Below are 27,481 nucleotides of genomic sequence, written 5' to 3' on the forward strand. Positions count from 1 at the left end.
TCCGTGCTTTCACCCTCCTGAAGGTTCTCCGGACCTCGGATTCAGTCAGCTGTAATGTGTAATCCTCTGGGTGGCTAGGGGTTTTGATGGCCGGCTCAGTGTTCTCCCTCTCAAAGCGAGCATAAAAAGTATTCAGTTCGTCTGGTAGGGAGGGATCGGTGTTGGTGACTCCCGCTGAGCTCCCCTTGTAGTTGGTGATGGCCCTTAGTCCCTGCCACATGCGTCTGGCGTCAGAGCCCCTGCCGTACTGAGACTCTAGTTTGTTCTTATAGTCTCTTTTTGCTGCTTTGATAGCCTTTCTGAGGTCATACTTAGCCTTCTTGTAGAGTTCAGTGTCCCCTGATTTGAAAGCGGTACGCCGTTCTCTTAGTTTGTTGTGAATGTCTGAGTTCATCCATGGTTTGCAGTTAGGAAATAAACAGATAGTCTTGGTAGGAATGCATTCATCCACCAGTCTGTTAATGTATCCAGTAACGTGGCCTGCGTACACATCCAGGTCTGGGTTCTTGAACACACTCCAGTCCGTTATTTCCAACCCGCCCTGCAGTTGTAGTTCTGTGTCCGCTGTCCAGCTTTGCACCGTTTTTACTGTTGTGGGTGTGCTCTTTAACTTCTGTTTGTAAACAGGAAGTAGGAGTACGGAAATGTGGTCTGATTTGCCGAAGCCCAGCCGAGCAATGGCACGGTAGGCGTGCTTTATTGTTGTATAGCAGTGGTCTAGAGTTTTTCCATTTCTTGTCGGACAGGAGATGTGTTGAAAGTATTTTGGCAATACTTTCTTTAAACTACAACGGTTGAAGTCTCCCGCAATGATAGGAACTGCCTCGGGATACCGGTTCTGAAGTTTACTGACCTCACTGTAAAGTTCACTCAGTGCAGCATTTGCATTAGCTTGTGGCTGAATGTAGACTGCTGCCATGAGAATAGCAGAGATTTCCCTCGGTAAATAAAAAGGGCAACACTTAATTGTTAGTAGTTCTAAATTAGGTGAACAGTGTTGTGAAAGTACCTGGACATCTGTACACCAGTTGTTGTTGATCAGGCAGCAGATACCCCCACCTCTGTTCTTCCCCGTTGAATCAGCTGTTCTGTCGGTCCGAAACAGAAGGAATCCCTGGGGCTGCACCGCCTCATCAGGTATCATGGAGGTTAGCCACGACTCTGTTAGGAACATGGCACAGCACTCCCTAATGTCCCGCTGTGAGGCGATACGGCAATTCAACTCGTCAATCTTATTTGCCAGAGATTGAACATTGGCAAGGAGAATGCTGGGCAAAGCTGGTTTCCACCCCCGTCTGCGTGATCTAACTAGCAGGCCTGCCCGCGACCCTCGCCTGTGGGCTCGTCTGCACCTACTTCCCGGGGCCTGATGGTTCTGGTCGAGGGGTGGACTCCCCTGCCCCCACTGCTCTCCATTGTCCCTCAGCACCTCCACAGGAAAGTCTTTTGTTAAGTTTCTTGTTGTGATGTCTGTATTTCCGTAAAAAACCACTGGAATGTTCCGTAATTCCAAGAGTGTTTGGTGACTATATATAATAACCACTTTCGCGCTCAGGATACACATAATAATAAATAAAAAGCAACAGCGAACCTGCGGGAGACAAGGCGGTCGAGCGGCAGCAATGATAAAAGCGGCGGCGAGGCAGATAGGCCCAGAGCGGCGACGGCAGCAACAGCGGTCCCGTGGTAGACGAGGCGGCGGCTGTGAGGCAGGTAAGCCTATATTCGAGGCAAGTAAGCCCATAGGCGAGGCAGGTAGGCCCAGAGGCGAGACAGGTAGGTCTAGAGGCGAGGCAGGTAGACCCAGAGGCGAGGCAGGTAGGCCCAGAGGCAAGGCAGGTAGGTCTAGAGGCAAGACAGGTAGACCTAGAGGTGAGACAGGTAGGCCCAGAGGCAGTTATGCCTATATTCGAGGCAGGTAAGCCCAGAGGCTGTGAGGCAGGTATGCCTATGTTCGAGGCAGGTAAGCCCAGAGGCGAGGCAGGTAGGTCTAGAGGCGAGGCAGGTAGGCCCAGAGGCGAGACAGGTAGGCCCAGAGGCAAGGCAGGTAGGCCCAGAGGCAAGGCAGGTAGGACCAGAGGCAGTTATGCCTATATTCGAGGCAGGTAAGCCCAGAGGCTATGAGGCAGGTATGCCTATATTCGAGGCAGGTAAGCCCAGAGGCGAGGCAGGTAGGTCTAGAGGCGAGGCAGGTAGGCCCAGAGGCGAGACAGGTAGGCCCAGAGGCAAGGCAGGTAGGACCAGAGGCAAGACAGGTAGGCCCAGAGGCGAGACAGGTAGGCCCAGAGGCAGGTATGCCTATATTCGAGGCAGGTAAGCTGAGAGGCTATGAGGCAGGTATGCCTATATTTGAGGCAGGTAAGCCCAGAGGTGAGGCAGGCGGTCTAGAGGCAAGACAGGTAGACCCAGAGGCGAGGCAGGTAGGTCTAGAGATCTAAAGGCGAGGCGAGGCAGGTAGGTCTAGAGGCGAGACAGGTAGGCCCAGAGGCGAGGCAGGTAGGTCTATAGGTGAGACAGGTAGGCCCAGAGGCGAGGCAGGTAGGTCTAGAGGCGATGCAGGTAGGCCCAGAGGCGAGACAGGTTGGCCCAGAGGCAAGGTAGATAGGCCCATAGGCAAGGCAAGTAGACCCCCAAAAGCGGTGCAGCAGCAACGGACCCGCAGGAAACCAAGCGGCCAAGCGACGGCGGTGAGACAGTTAAGCCCAGACGCAAGGTAGTTAGTCCCTAAAGCGGCGGCAGCAGCAACCACCCGCGGGAAACGAGGCGGCCGAACGGTAACGGAAAGACAGGTAAGCCCAGGGGCGAAGCAGGTAAGTAGATAGGTAGGTAGGTAGGTAGAGCGGCCGCAGTAGCGAAAAAAATAAACAAAGCTGTGGGAGCTCACAGAGACACGTCTGCTCTCTTCCAGCGCCGTGAAAGTTAAAATCCCCCATGATAATAGCTGTTCCCTTATTACAAGCCCCAACTATTTCCTGATTTATACACCGACCAACAGAGTTGCAACTGTTAGGAGGCCTATAGACTACGCCCACTAGTGACTTTTTCCCCTTATTATTCCTTATCTCCACCCAAACTGTTTCACTATCCTGATCCGCTGACCCAATATCATTTCTGACTATTGCAGTGATTCCATCCTTGATTAACATAGCAACCCCACCTCCCTTTCCTTCCTGTCTGTCCTTCCAAATTGTCAAATACCCTGGTATGTTTAGTTTCCAGTCATGATCATCTTGCAGCCATGTTTCCGTAATGGCCACCAGATCATACCCATGTGTAGTTATTTGTACCGTCAACTCGTCTATTTTGTTACGAATGCTGCGAACATTCAGTTAAAGAACTTTCAAATATGTTTTCTGACAATTTATTCCTGCTTTTACCCCCTTTACTACTTTACCATTATACATTCTGTCCCTTCCTGACACGTTCTGGTTTTTAATTCCCCCACTGCTGCCTTGCTCTATTGCCTTCTCCGCTGTCATTTTTATTTTTCGCTCTCTTAAAACCTCCCCCCCACTAATTAGTTTAAAGCCCTCTCTGCAGCCCTAGTTATTCGATTCGCCAGGACTCTAGTCCCAGCACTGGCCAAGTGAAGTCCGTCCCAACGGAACAGTTCTCTCCTGTCCCAGTACTGATGCCAGTGTCCCAAGAGGCTCGAGGCACTCCGTGTCCCTCTTATGGCGCTGAAACTGAATATCGCAGCGCAACGTGCCGCAGCGCCACACGCTGCAGCACGGCGTGCTGCGGTACTGCAGGCCTTCCTCCCATTCTTAAGGGGGAGGGGCCTGCACCAGCGCGATGAGCGATCGCGAGTGCCGGAAAAGAGCCCGGCACCGAGGAGAAGTGCCGGGCTCTTGGAAAACAGCCGGCAATGCCGCGGGGGGAGAACAGAAGGCTGGGGATGGAGGTGCTGGCAGGCGGCCGCAAAAAAATTGCCGCCCCGCACCTCCACCTTAATTTGCGCCACTGCCGCCACAGGTAGGCCCCGTGAACCGGGCGCGATTAGCGAGTGGCGCTACAGAGGCGGTCGCTGCCAAATATCGTGATCGGGGCGGTAGCGGGGCGCTGTGCACACCGATGACGTCATCGGTGGCGGCGCAGCGCAACAGGCTAACGCCACCATTAGCGCCCCAGCTAAATATTGCGGGAGGCGTGGCCAGGGCGCTAAAGCCACTGACTGCCCTCTTTAGGTGCTAACTGGTGGTGCAGCCCACCGAATTTCTAGGCCAAAATATCTTCAGTTAGTTAAATTAGATAAGACATAACATTCCACACAGGGGCCTATAGCATGTCCTTGCCTGTCAGGCGAGCTGTCTGTTGTTTTGGTTTTGACTTTGTTAATGTGTCTATAATTTGGCCAATGAAGGCCCAATCTATGTTTCTTCCATTAATACTAATAACCATATTATAATGCTAAGGTAGAATTTGGAATTTGTTTAACAGAACTGCTTGTGAAGATAATTAAAAGTTAATTAGTATAAAGGACATAGAATGGAAGGAACTTATGGGAGTTAAGGTACCATCTTAGGATGGAATAGTCTGTTAGATTAAGGGGAGATAGTTTGGAGGGCGGCTGGTTGAGTAAGACAGCTCTGGCTTGGGCCTCTGATTTAATGGCCCAAAGCTGTGCCTGGTACACGCACTGGCTGCACCAGGGGGGGCAAGACAGGATGAGATAAGAGACTATTGCTTTGGAAGGAAAGGGCAGGATGAGATAAGGGAAGACAGTCCTCAAGATGCTGTAAGGCCATGATTGGTCAAGAACAGAAAGCATGTGTGATGGTTGTGAAGACCCCTTGAGGGAGGGTCTTCATCGGTAAGTTGAGACAAAGAACTCGACATGCCATTGGGCACCTTGGTTTAAGGGGAACCTCTATAGGCTAAATGTTCTTGTCTATTATTCTACCTCAAGCCCACCCCTAAAAAGAGAATAAAAGGAAGAGCTAAAGAACTCTTAGCTCAGACCATAGAGTGAGGGGCTCCAAAGAGTGGAAACAGTGGTCTAACACTCTTCAGAGAGTGGACCCATGCGGACCTTAGTCTAACACTCTTGGGTAGTTCAGAGAAAGAGAGAGAAAGACACGTGAGACAAGAAGGAGGACGAATAAGAAGAGTTGTTTGCGCATGCCAGTCGTCTGTCCGATCGGAGTCCGGTACCAGCTACTTGTTACAGTCGTATGTTTTTGCTGTATAACTAGTGTGTTATATTCCATCCTAAACTCCGATTATACACAATAAACCTGCCATATTGGTTTGCACTCGATCTTGTTTACCAGAGATACGCGAATCTCTACACTGAGGTGGAGAATTCCAAAGATTCACCATCCTCTGAGTGAAGAAATTCCTCCTCATCTCAGTCCTAATTTGCCGACCCCTTATTCTGAGAATGTGACCCCTAGTTCTAGACGCCCAGCCAGGGGAAACATCCTCCCTGCATCTACCCTGTCAAACCCTGTAAGAATTTTATATGTTTCAATGAGATCACCTCTCATTCTTCTAAGTACTGGGGAATTTAGGCCTGGTCTCCTCAATCTCTCCTCATAGGACAATCCCCCCACTCCAGGAATCAGTCAGTTGAATATTTGTCGCACTTCCTCTAAGCAAGTATATCCTTCCTTAGGTAAGGACACCAAAATTGTGCGCAGTACTCCAGGTGTGGTCTCAACAAGGCCCTATATAATTGCAGTAAAACTTCTTTATTCTTATACTCCAATCCTTTTGGATTAAAGGCTAATATACCATTTGTTTACCTAATTCCCCACTATTTCCAGAAAGTTTTTGTGTGTTCTTCCGTGAACACAGATATAAAGGGGGAAGAATTTGGTTGCTTTGTGCCTCCCATTAGTGCCCTCTTAGGGCGCTAATGGGGTGCAAAGCAACTAGTGCCCGGGTGCGGCGCCGCCAACGCCTCCCGCGAAATTCCCATGATATTCCCTCGCAGTGCCCCAAGAGGGAGGTGGGGCACTTCCAGTAGTACCCCGCTTCCCTCTTGGGGCGCTACCACTCAATTTCGGCCACGGGGGTGCTAATTTTTCTGGGGTGCTAAAAGTAGCGCCCCGGCGAAGTTAGCGCCCCAAACGGGGCGCGACTCCATTTTTCCCTCCAAATATTTGTTTAATATCACTGCCATTTCCTTATTCCCCATTATAATTTCTCATGTTTCTGCCTCTAAGGGACCCACATTTACTTTCACTAATCTCTTCCTTTTTACATACCTATAGAAGCTTTTACAATCTGTTTTTATGTCTCTTGCTAATTTACTCTCATATTCTATTTTCTCTATCAATTTCTTAGTCCACCTTTGCTGAATTCTAAAATCCTTGAAATCCTCAGGCTTACTTTTGGCAACATTATAAGCCATTTCCTTTAATCTAATATTATCTTAATCTTCTCTTGTTAGCCACGGTGAGACCATTTTTCCCGTGGTGCTTTTATTCCTTAAGGGAATGTATATTCGTTGTGAATTATGAATTATTTCTATAAATGTTAGCCATTGCTTATCTATGGTCATATCTTTTAGTTTAGTTTCCCAACCTACCTTAGCCAACTTGCCTCTCATACCTACGTAGATTGCTTTGTTCAGATTTAAGACCCTAGTTTCGGACTTAACTAAATCACTCTCACACTCAACATCAAATTCTATCATATTATGATTACTGCTCCCCAGCGGCTCCTTTATTACAAGGTTATTAATTAAACCTGTCTCGTTGCACAGTACTAGATTTAAAATAGCCTGTTCCCTAATTGGTTCCTCGACATACTGATTTAGAAAATAATCTTGAATGCGTTCCATGAACTCGTCCTCTGCACTATTACTGCAAATTTGGTTTGCCCAGTCTATATGAAAATTAAAATCCCCCATTGTATTACTCTTGTTACATACACCTCTAATTTCCTGATTTATATTGTGCCCAACTCTACAACTTCTGTTAGTGGGCCTATAAACTACTCCCACCAGTGTTTTCTGCCCCTTGTTACTTAGCTTCACCCAAGTGATTCTATATCTTGTTTTTCCGAGTTAAGATCCTTTCTCTCTACTGTCTTTATCCCATCCTTTATTATCAGGGCTACCCCACCCACCTCCCACCTTTTCCATTCTGCCTATCTCTTCTAAAAGTCAAGTATCCTGGAATATTTAGTTCCCAACCTCAGTCACTCTGCAACCATCTCTCTAATGGCTATTAGATCAAACGCATATATTTCTATCTGTGTTATTTTGACCCTAGCTGCTCAAACTCTCTCAGCAGAACCTAATTCCTAGTTCTACCTATGTCATTGGTTCCTACATGGACCACGACAACTGGATCCTCCCCCTCCCATTCTAAGTTCTTCTCCAGCTGTGCGGAGATATCCTTAACTTTGGCACCGGGCAGGCATCACAGCCTTCGGAACTCCCAGTCACAGCTGCAGAGAACAGTATCTATCCCCCTGAATATACTGTTCCCTATCACTACAACATTCCTTTTCACTTCCCCCACTTGAATGGCCTCCTGTACCACGGTGCCATGGTCAGTTTGCTCTTCCACCCTGCAGACTTTGCCCTCATTCACACATGCAGCAAGAACCTCGTAGCTGTTGGTTAAGCGCAAAGGCTGAGGCTCCTCCAGCACTGCACGTGGGGTGCCCTTACCTGCCTGAGTTGCAGTCACACCCTCCTCTCCCTGACCACGAACCAGACCTATACCACTACCTAACCTAAGGGGTGTAGGTCTCATGGATCAAAGTGTCCAGGTAACTCTCCCCCTCCCTGATGCCCTGCAATGTCTGCACCTCAGACTCCAGCTCAAAAACTCTGAGCATAAGTTTGTCACAATGCAGACACTTACTGCAGGCATGGTCATCCAGGATTGCGATGCACTCCACAAACTCCCACATGCTGCTGTTGGGGAACACCACCTGCATTGCCATCCCTTTATAACCTTGTTTTATTTATTTAACTAATGAAAGTTTATGTATATAATTAACTTAGGTTATAGTTTAATTTTTAACTAATTACTTAATCTAGTTTAAGTTAAAGGTAAATTAAATTAAATATTTACTTGTAACACAAACCACTACAAGTATTGGAGGCAAAAAGCAGCTCCTCCTTCCCCCTCTGCACCTAATTCCCACTCTCTCCAAATTCCCAACCTTTACACTTTGTTTAGGTGCCCTCGGTTTAAGACCACCCTGTGCATCAGCAGATATTGTTTACTTTTATACACCTTTGAGCCACACCCAAGTTACAAGCGCTGACTCAGCTTCCTGCTCAGAGTAATAAGCCCCTATTCAGGGAATCACGTACACCTTCCCCACTCCCAGTAGACAGCCTCACCCTCCAGGAGCTCATATTGGAAAATTGTGCAGTTTCCAATATGTGCTCCCAGTGGGTGATGCTCTGCACCGGGGGCACAGACGTGGAAAGTTTAGCCTCTAGCTCCTAGTAAATTATGTAAAAACTTGGAGATGTTGCAACAGTAAAGGAAAACAGATTTGGCAGCAAGGCCTCTAAACACTTCAGTAAAACAGACTGTATCTCCATTCATATTACATGTTTTATTCCAAGTTGAGCTCAGTATGACCTTCCTGCAAGCAGAACTACAAATGCAATCCCATTCATTGTACACCACAATCTTTGTTGGCTTAGTATCAGTTCCTCTGAGAAATTGGGAACAAGGAAATGGTAGAGACTTTAAACAAATATTTTGTTTCTGTCTTCACAGTAGAAGACACAAAAAGCATACCAAAAATGGTGGGGAACCAAGAGTCTAATGAGGGTGAGGAACTTAACGTAATTAATATTAGAGAAAAAGTACTAGAGAAACTAATGGGACTAAAAGCCGACAAATCGCCTGGACCTGACGGCGTACATCCTCGGGTTCTAAAAGAGGTGGCTGAAGAGAGAGTGGATGCATTAGTTTTGATTTTCCAAAATTCCCTAGATTCTAGAATGGTCCCTGCGGATTGGAAGGTCACAAATGTAACACCGCTATTCAAGAAAGGAGGGAGAGAAAAAACAGGGAACTACAGGCCAGTTAGCCTGACATCAGTCATTGGGAAAATGCTGGAATCCATTGTTAAGGAAGTGGTATCAAGTCATTTAGAAAATCATAATGTGATTAGGCAGAGTCAACATGGTTTTATGAAAGGGAAATTGTGTTTGACAAATTTATTAGAGTTTTTTGAGGATGTAACTAACAGGGTAGATAAAGGGGAACCAGTGGATGTAGTATATTTGGATTTCCAAAAGTCATTCGATAAGGTGCCACATAAAAGGTTATTACACAAGATTAGGGCTCATGGGGTTAGGGGTAATATAATAGCATAGATAGAGGATTGGTTAATGGACAGAAAACAGAGAGTAGGTATAAACGGATCTTTTTCAGGTTGGCAGGCTGTAACTAGTGGGGTGCCACATGAATCTGTGTTGCGGCCTCAGCTATTTACAATCTATATTAATGACCTAGATGAAGGGACCGAGTGCAATGTATCCAAGTTTGCTGATGATACAAAGCTAGGTTGGACAGTAAGCTGTGAGGAGAACACAAAGGGGGAAAAATTCAGTTGGTTGCGCCTCCCGTTAGCGCTTTAAGAGGGCGCTAATGGGGCGCAAAGCAACTAGCGATGTTTGCGCCGCTCACGAAATTAACTAGACATTTTGCAGCGGCGCTAAACACTACTGCCACAATCTCCTGCGCCAGCAGATTGTGACGTCAGTCGAGTGCGCAACGTCCCGTTAGTGCCCTGGACCGGATAATGAGTGGCGCCCCCTGCCTTACCGCCTGCAACGACAGGTTGAGGGGAGCGTTATGCTGTCAGAAAGAGACTAGGGGAGCACTATTTAAAGGCGACCGCTTCCTGCCTTTTTTTGTCGGTGACATTTTTGCACCAAGCATTCTGAGAGAGAGAGAGAGAGAGAGAGAGAGACTTCTGGAGAGATTCAACGCTGTGTGAAGGAGTTTTGAATACTGAGCAGCACTTTCCAGGTTTATTTTGATTTGCCCTTCCTGGCTTCGCCAGCGCTCTGAGGTAGCGCCTCGCTCCTCGGCCTTTGCGCCTTAAGACAGGTGTGAAGTGCCTGATTTAGCGCTCCAATCACCTCCAGGAGTGATAAAAGCCAAGTTTGCAGTCGGAGGCGATAATTAGCGCCAGGCATTAAACTTTGCACACGGCCGATAATGGCGCCCCAAACGGGACGATACTGAATTTTTCCCCCAAAGAGTCTACAAAGGGATATAGATAGATAAAGTGAGTGGGCAGTAAAGTGGCAGATGTAGTATAATGTAGGGAAATGTGAGGTTATTCACTTTGGTAAGAAGAATAGAAAAACAGAATATTTTTTTAAATGGTGAGAAACTTTCAAATGTTGGTGTTCAGAGAGATTTGTGTGTCCTCGTGCAAGAAACACAGGAAGCCAGCATGCAGGTACAGCAAGCAATAAGGAAGGCAAATGGCAGTTGGAGTATAAGAGTAAATACGTCTTGCTACAATTGTACAGGGCCTGAGTAAGACCACACCTGGAGTACTGTGCACAGGTTTGGTCTCCTCATCTAAGGAAGGATATACTTGACTTGGAGGCGATGCAACGAAGGTTCACTAGATTGATTCCTGGGATGAGAGTGTTGTCCTATGATGAGAGATTGTGTAGAATGGGCCTATACTCTCTGGAGTTTAGAAGAATGAGAGGTGATCTCATTGAAACATACAAGATTCTGAAGGGGATTGACAGGGTAGATGCTGAGAGGTTGTTTCCCCGGGCTGGAGAGTCTAGAACTGGAGAGCAGCACGGTGGCATAGTGGTTAGCACTGTTGTCTCACAGCACCAGGGACCCGGGTTCGAATCCGGCCTCGGGTGACTGTCTGTGTGGAGTTTGCACATTCTCCCCGTGTTTGCGTGGGTTTCCTCCGGGTGCTCCGGTTTCCTCCCACAGTCCAAAGATGTGCAGGTTAGGTTGATTGGCTATGATAAATTGACCCTTAGTGTTAGGGGGATTAAATACGTGGGGTTACGGGGATAGGGTGGGATATGTGTTGGTGCAGGGGTTACGGGGATCGGGTGGGATATGTGTCGGTGCAGGCTCGATGGGCCGAAATGGCCTCGATCTGCACTGTGGGGTTTCTGTGATTCTGTGAACTAGGGGACAGAGTCTCAGGATAAGGGGTCGGCCATTTAAGACTGAGATGAGGAGGAATTACTTCACTCAGAGGGTTGTGGATCTTTGGAATTCTCTGTCCCAGAGGGCTGTGAATGCTGAGTCTTTGAGTATATTCAAGGCTGAGATAGATAGATTTTTGGACTCTAGGGGAATCAGGGGATATGGGGATCGGGCGGGAAAGTGGAGTTGAGGTTGATGATCAGCCATGATCTTATTGAATGGCGGAGCAGGCTTGAGGAGCCGTATGGTCTACTCCTGCTCTTATTTCTTATGTTATGTATCTGGCCAGTGGAAACTTTGGAGACATGACGGAGTGTTTAAATGTCATTTTTATATGACAGCAGCAAAAATCCAGCGAGCCTATTCCCATTCACTTCAATAAAGTACGTTGAAGTGTATTTTAAAAATGTGCACATTCCTATCAACAAGCTGACACTCTAAATGCAGTGTCGTATGGCTTTGATGTTTAGTTTGACAATGCCCAGTGTGTGCTATCGCATTCATTTCAAGTATTTGTAGTATTTTTTGATCACCTGTTCTTGGGATGTGAGTGACACTGTGCCAAAACGTGCTGAATTAGTGCCCATTTTGTGATCTGGGCCCATGCCTACTAGGAATTAGATCACAACTATCCAAACTCATTCCACATTGTGTTTAGTTAACATTTTGAAGTAAAATGCTTTTCCATTTATGAGTCACAAAACCATCATGACTCTGGGCTAAGGTACAGTGCAGCTATAATCAGTGAGTCATGGGACATGCTGTGAACACAAAGTTGTCATTACACTAAACCTTAGCTTGACTTATTTAGTGTTTCTAGGGCGTTATCAGACAATTTTTTTCCAGCTAATTCTACAGCAGTCAATTTCAGTGGTCAATTATTACCATTTAGGCTCTCTAAAGTATGCTGCCTAATGATTATACTGACTAAATGGTCAGATGGAAGATGTGGTCAGATGGAAGATGTAATCATCTTACTGAACAGGCTGCAGAATGGTCTCAGAGGAACTCAAGATCAGTCGGGAGGGATGAGTAACATTATGCCAGCGGTCTTCCTTAATATTTTATGAAGGTTGTATTACTAACCCTAGAAACTTTCTAAAGGCTCCATTTCATTTTCCTGTGTTTGGAAAGCATGGCCAGGAAACACTTTTGTGAACAATGGCAAAACTTCTTGTGGGCAATAGAATGAAAATCACTTAATTATCAGTCACCTACACACTCAAGCAAGCTCCAGATGTGGGTTTATAGAGAATGCTGAATGTATCAGTGCATTTAGGGGAACAGTATACAACTGCTTCAAGTTGCATGCTAAAGGCTAACACAGAGGGGCAAAACACAAATCAAAAGAGTTATTAATATAATTGCAAAACAGATTGGCCAACAGGTCATTGGAAGGATATTAGTGGCCTTTACAGGATGCAGCATTAAGGCAAGATGATAATGAATTCTCTGTTGTGGGGGAAGATTAAAAGAAAGTTGAACTGGTACTCATAGGGAAAAAAGCCTTGAAGTGATGTAACTGAAGCTTGCAAAATTATGAAGTGGGCAGGTAAGAGTTTATCTACTGTTTATACAGATAAAGGGCTCAAAAACTAGGAGTATAAATTAAAAATGAGCAGTAAATAGGGAATCAGGCAAAACTTTTTCAGACAAAGGGTAATTTTTTCAGAATGCACAAGTGGTACAATAAAGATTGGGAAAAAATCATAATACATACTATAAAGTAGGGAGATAAACTATAAGTCAAAAATGTCAAAAGTGTCAAAGATGTCAAAAATGTCAAGGGGCTTTGGTAGATGTCATACTAACTTGAACCTTTCAATAGCCTCCAGGTGTGGAAAGTCCTCCTGATAGATCAACATGAAATGAGCAGCCATTCAGTAGATGTGTAGAGTCCTCTACTGCATTGCAACAACACACGGGGCTGACCCAGAGTCCCCAGCTTGTGGTCATTTGCCACACATCTTGACACCCACATCTAAAATGGTTGAGTTTACACAAGAGATGATGTGGCAGCTCGAAGTCAGGCTCTTTCACTGGGCTAGGTGCTGAGGAAGGACGTGCTTACAGAGGGAGAAACTTGTCCCCATTCTGCTTGACATAATGAAGATGGTTGGTCCAGATTGGTCTTCTGCTGATGAGCCGGTGGTGAGGAACGTGGCAATTATGGCATCTCCTGGATTCTGTCAAGGGGAATTTTTGCTGCAATATGATGCCTGATGTTAGGAAGCCATATATTTGAGAGGGCTGGTAACCATTTGGTATTTGTTGGTCTCACAATCTCTGTTATTCTCATTGTTTGATTTAAATGTACATAAACTAGCTCAAGGCTACTGAAGGAAATACTATATCAATGATATAGACTTCAGTGTAGGGGGCATGATTAAGAAGTTTGCAGATGATAAACAAATTGGCCGTGTGGTTGGTAGTGAGGAAGAAAGCTGTAGACTGCAGGAAGATATCAATGGACTGGTCAGGTGGGCAGAACAGTGGCAAATGCAATTCAATCCGGAGAAGTGTGAGGTAATGTACTTGGGGAGGGCTAAAAAGGCAAGAAAATACACAATAAATGGTAGGAAACTGAGAAGTGTAGAGGAACAGAGGGACCTTGGAGTGCATGTCCACAGATCCCTGAAGGTAGCAGGACAGGTAGATAAGGTGGTTAAGAAGGCATACAGGATACTTTCCTTTATTAGCTGAGGCATAGAATATAAGAGCAGAGAGGTAATGCTAGAACTGTAAAAAAACTGTATAACTAGATAGGCCACAGCTAGAGTACTCTGTACAGTTCTGGTCACCACATTACAGGAAAGATGTGACTGCACTAGAGAGGGTACAGAGGAGAGTTATGAGGATGTTGCCAGGAGTAGAGCATTTTAGCTATGAGGAAAGATTGGAACAGAGGAGGCTGAGGGGAGACTTAATTGAAGTCTGTAAAATTATGAGGGGCGTAGATAGCGTTAATAGGAAACACCGGGGGCATAGATTTAAAGTAATTGGTAGAAGGATTAGAGGGTAGTTGAGGAGAAATTTTTTCACCCAGAGGGTGGTGGGGGTCTGGAACTCACTGCCTGAAAGGGTCGGAGAGGCAGAAACCCTCATCACATTTAAAAAGCACTGGGATATGGTCTCGAAGTGCCATAACCTACAAGGCTACGGACCAAGAGCTGGGAAGTGGGATTAGGCTGGATACGATGGGTTGTATGGCCTCCTTCTGTACTGTAAATTTATATGATTCTTCTATGATTCTATATATATTGGCCAAGATAAAAGTGTGTCTGTTTCTGAAGAAGGTATTGTATGATATTGTAAGAAGAGAGGATAGCAGGATTTGAGATCAACTAAAAAGGAGTAGGCTTATTGGTCCAAATGCACTTTCCTTTTTTGCAAAAATTTCCTATGTTCGTATTAATCTGTATAAAAGATTTTTTTAAATTCCATTTGTTAATACAGGATGGTTTCTTACCTCAACAAGTTCATTACTCCAAATACTAGTATCCAACTTCAGACTACGAATCTTGGAAATAGACGATCCCAACGATCGATGCTGACCTGTTTCAAAAAAGCAAATGTATATGTGTATATAAACACAAATATATGTTATAAATATTTGTTTAGATTGACAAAAGCCGGAAAAATCAGTATTTACTCAATTGTTTAGTGTTGAATTTCAAGAGTGTCAGCTGTGGCTTAGTTGGTAGCATCCTCTCCTCTGAGTCAGAAGGTTGTGGGTTCAAAGTCCCACTCCAGAGACTTGAGCACAAAAATCTAGGCTAACACTCCAGTGTAGTACTGAGGGAATGCTGCACTATTGGAGGTGCCATCTTTCGGATGAGACATTAAACCAAGGCCCTGTCTGCACTCTCAGGTGGACAAAGAAGATCCTATGGCACTATTTCAAAGAGAAGGGGCGTTTTCCCCAGAGTCCTAGCCAATATTTATCCCTCAATCAACATCACTAAAAAAAAATTATCTGGTCATTATCACATTGCTGTTTGTGGGAGCTTGCTGTGTGCAAAATGGCTGCCACGCATTCTGCATTACAACCGTGACTACACTTCAAAAAGTACTTAATTGGTTGTAAAGTGCTTTAGGACATCTGGTGGTCATGAAAGGTGCCATATAAATGCAAGTCTTTCTTTTTAGTATTTACAATTCATGATGAATACTCTCTAGTGTAATTAAAACTGTTCCAAGTTAATAAAATGCATTTACTTATGTAAAGGAGTATATGTCATTTCAGTTTCCATGTGGAGTATGTATCCTAATCTCTTGTGCCAGCACTTTCACCTACTTTCAACTTCAGATTCAAAGAAACTTACATTTTGACCCTTTAAACATAAAATTCTTCTCAATTCTTATTACCGAGCATTTTAAAAACATAAAATGGCTCTGCTTAGAAAGCACCAAATTGCTACTTCTACTAAATACTCAAGGAGTTGCTTTAAATATTTTTACTGGAATAAGAAACAAATTATATTTTCCATGTTCATTTGTTAAACTCCCCTTGAAGTCCAGGATTGTGGGGTGTATCATTCAGTTTGTGGAGGGGACAAAAAAGTAATTGGGGGCAAGTTTATGAATAAATATGATATTTTTGCATGAATGTTTTTACATGTTTGCTATGTGGTAAATTTTATTTTTAGGGGTTTACAGTGGCTGTATCTCTGAGTTTTGTGTTGCTAGGACGTCATTCCTTTAGATAGAATCTGATTGGAAAGAAAATTGAAATTTGGGAAAAAGTTTTTATATCTGATGATGAAAATGGGAAATAACTTATTGGAAGAAAAGGAGAAAAATACTAGCGATTGAAAAAGTTAACAAATCACGAAGAAGAAAATTGCTCGAGGGCTCAATGGTCACAATACAGACAAGAGACTCAACAAGCATGATAGACACTCTGGTGTAGAGTTTCCATTCTGGGCACCATCGGGTACGGTGCCTAAAATGCACTGGCTTGGTTACAGTTCAAGTTTTCAACAAAAATCATTTGCATGATCACAAATGTAAAATCTTCCATGAACCAGCGCAATCATACAGCATTATAGAATGTAATCATTTTTTTTCTTTCTATTATAAAGTGTTTGTTGACGTATTTAAGAGTGGGAACCTGGTTCAGTTTTATTAATACAGCTGAAAATGCGTTTATCACAAGAATAAGCATTTTTAACAAGGCTGTCCAGTCTTCTACTTGTGAGTAACCCGACTAAAAAAAAATCACTGAAAATGACTTAAACAAAACTATGCTGAACCATGTAATAGTTTCATTGGTGTACACTAGTGAGTTTCTTAGTAAATTAAATATTTTTTGATATGAAAAAACATTAAAAACATGCCTAAGAAAATTAGCGCAATTTCCCGAACCAGCACAATCGGCGGAATCTCACAATTGCGACCTGGGGGCGTGGCCAGTTTAGTGGTCGGGTCCTGATCCGGTCAACTGAATCCTGAACCAGCGTATAAGATCGCAGTAAAGATGAGTGCAAGTGGTTTTGGGCATAACTAGCTTTCGCCTGGCTGGTTCGGCTGATTCCACCCGGATTGCGCTGATATCACTGGCAAAAACTCTACCCCTAGAAATTTTATCCTAAAGACAACCACTGGGAATTTCCTTGGGGGTCCCCGGGTCACTTAAAAATAGGCAATTTGTAGCCCTTACAGCTCATATGCCTACTAAAAAAAAAGTTAAAAATAATTCCCAAGTGGCAGTCCTCAGCTCTTAAAGCTGAACTACCTTCCACACCTAAACAAAAGGGTAAAAGTGCTTCAGCACTAACACAAATGGCTCAACAAACAGGGAAGGGGCACTCAGGGTCTTGCACGCAGCACTCCAGTTTTGTGCAGGGGGTCAACACTGCAAGAGAGGTCCTCTACCCACAGGGGCCAGGAGGCCCTCCGGAAAGAACAATGTGGGACCAGATCACGAGGCCATCGCTACCACTGGTGTTGCCCCCACCACCTAGCTCCAATGCCCAAAGAAGCTTCATGACCTCAGACCAATGGTCAAAGACAGTGAATGCATCTTCAAAAGCCGTCTCCTATCAACTGTACCACTAGCCTCACAGACTGCTCATTGCACGACACCCCACCCCCTCCATCACTCAACTACCAACAATCACTACCAAACATGAGGCACACCTCACATTCCTAGCTTCACCTCACCCCCTTGGAGGAGACGGCGCTGGCAATTCTTGGTAGAGGCATGACTGAGCCCGTGGCCAGTGGTGGGGCAGAAAGGATGCAAGATGCTGGTATCCTCATACGTTGTCCTCCTTTTCGCATGCACCTCTTGCTTTCCCGCCCTCCCCTCACCACAACTCCACCCTTGTGCTTTCCTCATTTCACACACCCAAGAAATACAGCCTGCCCAGCCAGTGGTTGACAAAGAAGAGGGACAAGAGAGTAAAGAAGAAGAAGGAGAAGGAGGAGGAGAAGAAACGCCATCACTCAATTTCACACTCCCAGCCACCAGCTCCTCAAGGTCAATCAGCAAGGCCATCTGCAGTGTCCCCCACTGAAAGTCAGCAGCCTTCCACCAGCCATGCTGCAGCCACTGGGGTAGCACTGCCTGACATCATTAGGAAAGGCAAAGGCACACACAAGACAGTCACTAAGGGAATGTACAAGGGTGATTAGTTGATTAGTCATATTGGATGGATAGATGGATAAAGTTGGATTGGAAAGTTTGCTTTGTGTTGGCTTTTATCTCAGCACTATGGCCAAGAGGACACTGTGATGGTCAGTAACAGAGGGAAGGTAAGGTGTGGGACAAATGTTGAATGGGGAATTGGGGTTGTGGCCACATTACAACAGTGACTACACTTCAAATAGTACTTAATTGGCTGTAAAGCAGTTTGAGATGTCCGGTGGTCGTGAAAGGCACTATACAAATGCAAGTCTTTCTTTTTTTCTTTTCACTGGTACCACAGGCAGATGATTCCATCCTGGATATCTCAGCCAGAAAGGGGATGTCTGGGTTGCATCCTTCCTTCTGCATCCTCCTCTTCTGCATCCTGCTCTTTCCTCTGCGAGCAGATGCTGGGAATCTGAAATAAAAGCATAAAATGCTGGAAATACTCAGCAGGTCAGGCAGCATCTTGACCTGAGACGTGAACTCTGTTTCTCTCTCCATGGTGCTACAAGACCTGCTGAGTATTTCCAGCATTTTCTGTCTTCTCAGAGGCCTTCCTTTACAATCCGAAGCTTGTAAGCATCCTGCAGCACTCACTGCACACTTTAAAAACTTTTAACATCTATTGCACCAAGCCATTACTTCAATAAAATGTTAAAAAAACAGTCCAAAAGTTTAAATGCAAACTTACCTGAAAGATGTGTGTGTCCCTGTAAGATGCCCTGACAGCGTCTCTGCAGGGCTACTTCACGTACGCTTTTCTGGGCATGCTTAGGACCCGATGATAAACTCAGCAAAAAGTTATAAGTTTGCAGACGTGGTGTTAACCCGGCGTTGCACGCCAAATGAAGACACACTCTGCTGACTTACTTTTCTGAGGTCAGCACTGCCAACTGCAGCGTTGTCAACTGCAGCGCTATGGCCCTCACCAAAATGTTGGCTGCCGAGTCCTGTGCCGGAAGTGGACAGAAGTGAGGCGACTGCCATTTTCTTTCCCAAAATGGGCCTTAACAGCCAGCAGTAAGACTGCGAATTTCTAGGCCCAGGGTTACTAAATGAATGCAAAGTGGAATACCTTCAACAGTACAAAATAATAAGATACTATGATTTGAGCTATTTCCCTTTGTCCTCTTTCATTACCTGCACATTTTTTGCAGATGACAACGCCTAGATTGATGGATGCCCATTCAGGATCTGGTGCGCGACAATCTGCGCAGTTTCTGTTAGACTCATTGAACCAGATCTTCTCTGCCACTTCATAATCTGAGAGGCTTTCTGCTATCGATCCTTGCATAGCTTCAATCCACTCTTGTTTCTCTCGTTCAGATTCTGCTGTGAAGCTGAAACATTGATTTTTCCATTTCATTTTTAATTATTCAGTCTAATAGTACAAATAAAGCCACATTAATTTAGCTGAATAAGAATCGGGGAAGAGCTGTATCCATTTTATAATGGCAATATCTTATGACCAGCTTGATACAGTAAAAAAAACACATGCACCATTTATAACATATATGTTCTATAAATATTTTAAAAGCTGCTATAAATAATTAGGTAATCTGGGAAGTCAAAAGTATTACACTTGCTCTGTACTTTTTGGCACTTACAAGAACTTAAAACATACAACAGCATTATAAATAATGGTAGCATATGTGGAACAATGTTATAACATTCATTGAATAATGTTTGAGCAAGACTATTTGAGGGTCCTGGCATATAGCCAAGACACAATTCTACAATAGAATTGTTATCCATTTCCCTAACATAAACCACAGTCCATCACAGACATCTGTTAAAGGTGAATGTTTCATTTTTAAGGCCTTTCTTACCTTTTTTACTCCAGACTATACCAGCTCTCATATCTTAGATTACTTTTATGAGTGAGTCACAACTCCCCATTCTTTTGAAGTTGTCTAACATTGTCCAAGATCTAGCTATGTTTGTGATAACAAACTGTTTGGTCATTGCCGTGTGGTATTGGACTATCTTATGCGTCCACTGGATCTCACTTCAGTCTTTATGTGACCGCACTTCAGGTTTAAAATATGAAACAAATTTGTTGTAAAATAATGAACAAGCACATAATGCAACAGTGATATTTATATATTAAGAGTTATATATTTGCAGTCTCTTCTTAGGCAGTCCCTCGGAACCGAGGATGACTTACTTCCACATTAAAAAAATGAGTTCTCAGGTGACTGATGAGTCCAATGCGGGACCTACAGTCTCTATCACAGGTGGGGCAGATGGTGGTTGAAGAGGCGGGTGGGTGGGGTGCTTGGGTTGTCGTGCGCTCCTTGGCTTCCGCTTGCTCCCGGCGAAGAGACTCGAGGTATTTGGCACCTTCCCGGATGCTTCTCCTCCACTTTGTGCGGTCTTGGGCCAGGGATTCCCAGGTGTCAGTGGGGATGTTGCACTTTTTCAAGGAGGCTTTGAGGGTGTCCTTGAAGTGTTTCCTCTAACCACCTGGGGCTCTCTTGCCATGTCAGAGCTCGAAGAAGAGCTTGTTTTTGGAGTCTCGTATCGGGCATGCAGACTATGTGACCCGTCCATCACCATCAGAGCTGATCGAGCGTGGTCAAAGCTTTGATGCTGGGGATGTTGGCCTGAGCGAGAACACTGACGTTGGTGCACCTATCCTGCCAATGGATTTGCAGGATCTTGCGGAGGCAGCATTGGTGGTACCTTTCCAGTGCTTTGAGGTGCCTGCTGTACATTGGTCCATGTCTCTGAGGCATACAGCAGGGCGGGTATCACTGCTGCTCTGTAGACCATGAGCTTAGTGCTGGGTTTGAGGTCCTGGTCTTCAAACACTCTCTTTCTTAGGCGTTCAACCTTCCGTCACCTCCAGTCCAGATCCAAGGTCGTCCCATCCTCTATCATCGAATTACAGTCTGCAGACGGCGCTTGCGTCTGCGCTCACGCTGAGGCCGAACTCCAAACCATCGTCAACACCTTCACCAAAGCGTACAAGAGCATGGGCCTTACATTAAACATCCGTAAGATAAAGGTCCTCTACCAACCTGCCCCCGCCACACAGTACTGCCCCCCCGATTATCAAAATCCACGACAAGGCCTTGGACAACGTGGACCACTTTCCATACCTCGGGAGCCTACTGTCAACAAGGGCAGATGTCGATGATGAAGTCCAACCCTCAGGTCGCCTGAGGAAGATTTGCAGTGGAAGGTATTTTACATAACTAAGTAGACAAAATAATAAAAAGACCATGGCCTAGAAATTCAGTATAGCCACTTTTGGGGCGGTAAAGTCGGGCGGGCGCTAAAGTTAGCGCCCGCCGGAAAGTGGAGGCCACTTCGCCGAAATTCAGTAGCTTTGGCCAAGGAGTTTGGGCGAGCGCTGAAACTGGCGTTGCACTCCTATCTTTAGGCGCTAAGCCGGCGGTGCGGACTGATAACGCCGAGGCCGGGCGCAGCGCAGGTGCGGTCATGTTTTGATTGACAGCAGACACCCTGACGCCGGCCAGCTCTTAAAGGGGGAAGGGTCGACTTTGTCTGCAGCCACGCCCTGGATAGTGGAGCCCTGCAGCTAGGCCTGAACACTGCTGGTGGACCCAAATAGCGCCTGAAGCCATGCAGAAGGCTCGTGAACGAGCGCAGCGCTTCTCAGAGCATGCTTTGAGGGTGCTGCTCAGGGGGTTGGAAAAGAACAGAGAGATCTTGTGCCCGGACAGTGGCAAGAAGGCTCCCAGGAGTCAGTACAGGAGAGCCTGGAGGGAAATCGCCCTGAGGGTGTCAGCCAACAGCGATGTCCCCAGGAATGCTGACCAATGCCGCAAGAAGTACAACGACCTCAGTCGGTTGGTCAGGGTGAGTATCCTTTCCAGTGTCCTCCTCATCCTTGCATGTGCACCTCACATTATGGGCAAAGGGACCTCAAAGGCCTAATGGCCAGCCCTCCTCCCGCAGCTATGGCACTGGCATGATCATCAATAGCACTTTCTGCACTTTACACACTGGCCAAGCTAGTCGACCATGGGAGGCAGTGCACACAACAACAGGGCACCACACTGGCCAAGCTATTCCACCATGGGAGGCAGTGCACACAACAACAGGGCACCACACTGGCCAAGCTATTCGACCATGGGAGGCAGTGCACACAACAACAGGGCACCACACTGTACTTAGAGGCCGTCCTTTCTCTTGCAGGCCAAGCTGGCGCAGAATTTGAAGAGCCAGACTGTCACCGGGGGAGGCCGTCCCCAGTTCCAGCAGCTCAGTCAGCTGGAGGAGAGCGTGGCTCGACTCGTGCGTGGCCGGGTGACTGGCCCCGTTGCTATTGGAGATGCCGACACTGTGCTGGGACCCAATGGTAAGGACATGACCGTTTGGACCTCTCTGGTTCCCCTTGCGCTTCAGATCTACATCCTTTGCCACTGTCCCACCAATGCGCATAATGGCACCACTCATGCCTCCCTCGCTGACGCCCTGTCCTCACTCTAAAGCTACTCTTGTGCCTTCCTGCTTTCAGCTGGTGAGGAGGAGGTCCCTGAAGCTGAGAGTGCCAGTCCCTCGGAAGAGGAGGATGACGAGGACCAAGAGGAAGGCGGCACATCGGGGGAACCCTCATCCGCGCCAGGGGATGGCAATGGAGGGGACACGTCTTGCCTGGAGGAGAGCCAGGGGGAAGTGTTGCAGGGGGGTGTAGCTCCTGGGCCCAGTGGCGTCCAGGCACGCGGGAAGGGTCGGGCAGCACGGCTGCCTTCTCCCCAGAGGGGGGAAGTGTTGCAGGGGAGGGCAGTTGCTGGGCCCAGTGGCGTCCAGGCACGCGGGAAGGGTCGGGCAGCACGGCTGCCTTCTCCCCAGAGGGGGGAAGTGTTGCAGGGGAGGGCAGTTGCTGGGCCCAGTGGCGTCCAGGCACGCGGGAAGAGTTGGGCAGCTCGGCGGCCTTCTCCCCAGAGGGAGAGTCCGCCCTCCAGTCCGGAGACGGTCCTCGCCCAGGAGGTGCGCCTCCTTGATGAAATGTCCACAGCCTTGGAGCGGCGCCACAACGAGTTCATGGGGGTTGTGGGACAGTTGCCTCAGGCCATTGAGTCCCTGGCTCATAGTGTGGCCAATTTCGGGCACTCACAGGCCAGGGGTGTCGAGCAACTCGCGGCAGCACAGGCCAGGGGTGTCGAGCAACTCGCGGCAGCACAGGCCAGGGGTGTCGAGCAACTCGCGGCAGCACAGGACGCGAGTCGCGAGTTCATGAGTGGTGCCGTCCAGACACTGGCTGATCTGATGCGGGCACAGACCAGGGCAGTTCGCGCACTCACTTCTGCCACACTCGCTGTGTCACGGAAGCATCGCCAGGGCACCCGCCGCCCTGCTGCAGCACAGCGGTCTGGCCTTCACCAGATTGCTGCACTTGCTGCAGTGCCAGGCCGGCCGAGTGCCAGTGTCTCTGGCGACCAGCGAGCGCCTGGCATCAGCCAGCTTGCCCCCATTGCTGCAGCTGCCACTGCCACTCCCCCAGCCAAGGTGCGACGAGCTGCTGGAGAGACTGATGCTGGCCAGCCACAGCTGCAGCAGTCAGCAGTCGGCCCCTCCAGGGCCGGACCTCGTCTAGGCCGACCCCCAGGGGCATCTGCCGTCACGCATTGTGCCCCTCAGGAGCCTTCCCTTAGCCTTGCAACACCCACAGGGCCCAGGCTGAGGCGGAGCAACAGGTCGGGCAGGGGCCGGAGAAGCCTGCACAAGGACTCGCCCTCTCGGCACACCAAGTAGAGTGTGTTGCCAACTGTTTTTTTTATATGGGGGTGTTTGTGTTCTGGAGGGGGGGGGCTTATTTTGGTAAGGCCGAAGACGAAGGCAAATTTTTTTTATATGGGGGTGTTTGTGTTCTGGAGGGGGGGGGCTTATTTTGCTAAGGCCGAGGATGAAGGCCAATTGGAAGGACAATTTTTGTTATTCCTCCCCAGGTTGTGGGAGTGAGATATGCTTGTGACTGTTTTTTGGGGGTCTTGTCTGTTTTTCTGTTTCATGTGGGAAGGGCCCTGAGTTTGTTAAATAAAGCTTTTTATTTATTCAGCTTGTCCAGGTGTCATGTTTCAAGTGATTGTTGCGTTAACCGGCTGAGGGCTTGCGGAGCGGCTGCATTCAGGTGCGTTCATTGCCACAAGCCATTCCCTGACAGGGGGCCTAGAAGTGTCGTTCAATAAGCCGCCGGCGGACGGCCCTTGGACCTTGTGGCTCCCTCCTGGGCTGGTACTCCTCCTCCTCCTCCTCCTCCTCATGGTCCTCCTGCTCGTCCTCCTGAGGTGGTGGTCCAACGCGAGGTGGCAGTGCCTGAGTCCTGCGGATAGCCAGGTTGTGCAGCATGCAGCAAACGACGACGAACTGGGAGACTCTATCCGGCGAATACTGTAGAGATCCGCCGGAACGATCCAGGCAGCGGAACCGTTGCTTGAGGACGCCAATCGTTTGCTCTATGATGTTCCTTGTGGCTTGATGGCTTTCGTTGTATGCCTCCTCCGCAGGGGTCCTGGGCGCGCGGAGCGGGGTCATGAGCCATGTACACAAAGGGTAGCCCTTGTCCCCGATAAGCCATCCCCTTGGTGGAGGCTGTGCCTCGAACATGTCAGCCACAGTAGTCTGGCGCAGGATAAATGCATCGTGGCTGCTTCCTGGAAAGCGGGCATTGACAGCTAGGATGCGCTGCCTGTGGTCACACACCAGCTGTACATTGAGGGAATGGTAGCCCTTCCGGTTGCGGTAACCCTCGGCATTGTCGATAGGTGCCCGCATAGCCACATGCGTGCAGTCAATGGCGCCCTGCACCATGGGGAAGTCGGCGATCCTGGCAAATCCGACTGCACGCTGCTCCTGCCTCTCTAGGGTCATGGGGAAGGAGATGAATTGGTGTCTCCTTGCGAAAAGGGCATCGGTGACCTGCCGGATGCAGCGATGCACGGCGAACTGGGAGATGTTCGCTATGTCCCCAGCAGCGGCTTGGAAGGAGCCGCTTGCATAAAAGTTCAGAGCCACCGTGACCTTCACTTCCACCGACAGAGACGTCCTGCACATCAGCTGTGGACGCAGATCTCTGTGAAGCAGCTGGCAGATCTCTGCAACCACCTCCCTTCTGAAGCGCAGCCTCTTAACACAATGCGCGGCAATCATGGTGAGATAGGACACCTGCTGGCGGTATTCCCTGAGTGGGTAAGGCCTACGTTGCCGACGCCTGATGGCCCCTCTGCGTCTAGGCATGGCTGGCCCTCTCACACAGCGTCTGCGAGCCCTTCGCACATAATGCTGGAACTGAGGGTTGGAACCCCATGCAGCCCCCATAATAAACTTGCAGACAGTGAAATCACAATGAGTCTAATTTCCAAGCTCTGGCCAGAAGCCAAAAATACCTCTCCTATGTTGTCCCAAATCAGTAAGGTCTGTTCCTTGGTCTCTGTCCAGAAATCCAAAGCACTAAAGTCATTGCAGCAAAATGGCTGGCCTTTATAGTTCAGTCTCAGTGCCCTTTAATTCGCGCTCCCCGAGGCCCGCAGGGCCTCTGCTGTGTTCCAGTTCACAGTTCTTAACAGCGCCACGCCCACATTGGGCGGGCGCCACTGAATTTCCGGTTTGGGGCGCACAAACAGCGTTGCACGACGAAATGACGTCATAAGCTGCGCGCGCAGCTGAGCGGGCACAAACACTTTGCGCCGGCGCTAAATGTCAACTGAAGTTGGGCGTAGGTTCAGATCGGACTGCGCCCGGGCGCTAAGTGCCTAGCGCTGGAAATCTACCCCTCTTAAGGCGTTAACGGCTGGCGAACGCTACTGAATTTCTAGGCCCATGGATTTTAGCTGTCCATGCCGATGGGAAATGAGTAGCAATGGGTCAGTCGCTCACTTTACACCCTGTCCGATTTTCCTTTCCGTTACAGTCAATGCAAAGGAAAATCAGGCGGGATGTAGAATGGGAGGCCGATCCGTTACCACTTGTTTGCCGGCCATGCCAATGTTGAAAGTTCCGCCCCACCATTCTAAGAACAGAGCTAAACCTTCTAATACACGCCGTATTTCTCTCCTCTTTCTGCAAGATCAATCTGTCTCTTCTAAGATTTTCAAACATCATTTTGGCTTCTGAGAGTTTCGAACTGTCCATCTCATAAGATTTTCCAACTGTTGCTCAGAATAACTCTTTTTCTTCATTGCAAGAAGTAGTTAGTGGAATTCAGGGATTCTAAAAACTAGCTACTCAAATTCAAAAAGGAACTGTCAGCCAAATACAAACTGAACCAATCACAAAATCTGTATATATTTGAACATTCTGCATTAGACTCCCTCTCAAGCCTGCTACCAGGTAGACTCTAACAACAAACTTCACAACACTACATCAGGATAGGCTTGATGAAAGACATTGGCGCTATCTAAATGTTCAACTAAGCACAATAGCTGAATTTTATAAGGCAGCCATCAAACCAAAATCTAGACAAAAGTACATAATTTTAGACACAAGTACCCAACTCTCCCCTTACTGTCCACTCCCCCAAACCAACTCCAGACAAATGGCAGCTAAACCCTGCTCAATCACACTTCAAAATAAGCTTAACACGTAATGGGGGAAAAACATGTTGATGCTCAAAAGAGCAGAACAAAGTGTTATAAATGCAAACAATGTAGGAATTTCTTGCAACATAGTCAGAATAGGACATCAGACACTCAGGGGGCGATTTTGCCAGCCCTGGCTGGCGGGTAAGGAGGCGGGACTGCCGGGAAAATGGCAGAATCTGGGAGCGGATATCCATCCCGCCCCCAACCCACCTCCGTGCCATCTACCCAGGAGGCGAGTACCCGACCCGCACTGGGAGCTGCCTCCTCGAAGCGGGAAGGTGATTAGTGCCAATTAACTGCCTGTTAACAGGTAGTTAACAGGCAGTTTTTTTGATAATCCCTATTTTGAGCCCTAAAGTGTGGGCTTCCTGATGGCTCCGAACCTCGCCAGGGTCAGCGAGGCGAGCCGTGGGTCTGCGGGGGTCGGCGGGGCCAAGATGTCCGGTGTGCAGGTGAGTGATGGGTGCATGTGTGTAGAGGTAAGTGTGTGAAGTGAGTCTTAAGTGTTTTAAAAGCTTTACTTACCTTTGCTTCTTCTTCCAGGCTTCAACCCTTCAGGTTTCAGGAGTCCCTCATCTCACCGGCACAGAAAGCAGAATGGCTGCTGTATTCTCAAATGCATCAGCCTCTGCTTTCTGCTCAGGAGAGATCTCTAAGTGAGCCTGTGTCCCAGGTCTCAACTTAGAGGACAGATTGTCAGTGTTTGACAGTTTCATAGAGCTCTCAAACGATGACAATTCATCTGTCAAAAGCTCTTGACAGATGAACCGTCACTCGCTGACGTCACCAGTATCCGGCTTTCCCTTAATTGGCCTGCTAAGCCCGCTGGGCGGGCTTAACAAGGTAAATCAAGGGAAAATAGCGTGGGTTGGTCACAAGTCGATGGAGGCGGGACTAAAACCCAACAACTGGGAATCCCTCCTCCAAAACCTCCCCATTGAGAAAATCCAGCCCTCAGACTCGGGTTACTCCTAAGGAGTTTTGAAAGTTGGATCCCAGAAGAGCAACCCCATACACATGGCTTACATACACAGCTGAAACCAGTCCCCTTATTCTGACAGTAGAATTGTAGACCCATGTTTTCATCAGTCTACTACAGTGCCATTGAGATAGGTGAACTGGTTTTAATACTGTATGTGCAGGGCTCCGGCACACATGTTGTT

The 27,481-nt window shown here is 47.5% G+C and overlaps 1 protein-coding gene across 6 annotated transcripts in view; it reads right to left on the reverse strand.

Moving 5' to 3' along the window:
- arap2 (ArfGAP with RhoGAP domain, ankyrin repeat and PH domain 2) overlaps positions 1–27,481 on the reverse strand; it is a 710,987-nt gene that overhangs the window by 385,338 nt on the left and 298,168 nt on the right. For all 6 annotated transcript variants that reach the window (XM_085968379.1, XM_085968416.1, XM_085968406.1 and 3 more), the window contains exons 11-12: positions 18,907–19,106; positions 14,602–14,687 (exon numbers count right to left, since the gene is read on the reverse strand). In XM_085968379.1, coding sequence (XP_085824505.1) covers positions 14,602–14,687; positions 18,907–19,106 — 286 coding nt within the window. The remainder of the gene's footprint in view (positions 1–14,601; positions 14,688–18,906; positions 19,107–27,481) is intronic.

Source organism: Somniosus microcephalus, chromosome 2 (assembly GCF_052327205.1).
Source record: "Somniosus microcephalus isolate GS21.2 chromosome 2, FLI_Smic_1.0, whole genome shotgun sequence".
NCBI classification, from domain to species: Eukaryota; Metazoa; Chordata; class Chondrichthyes; order Squaliformes; family Somniosidae; genus Somniosus; species Somniosus microcephalus.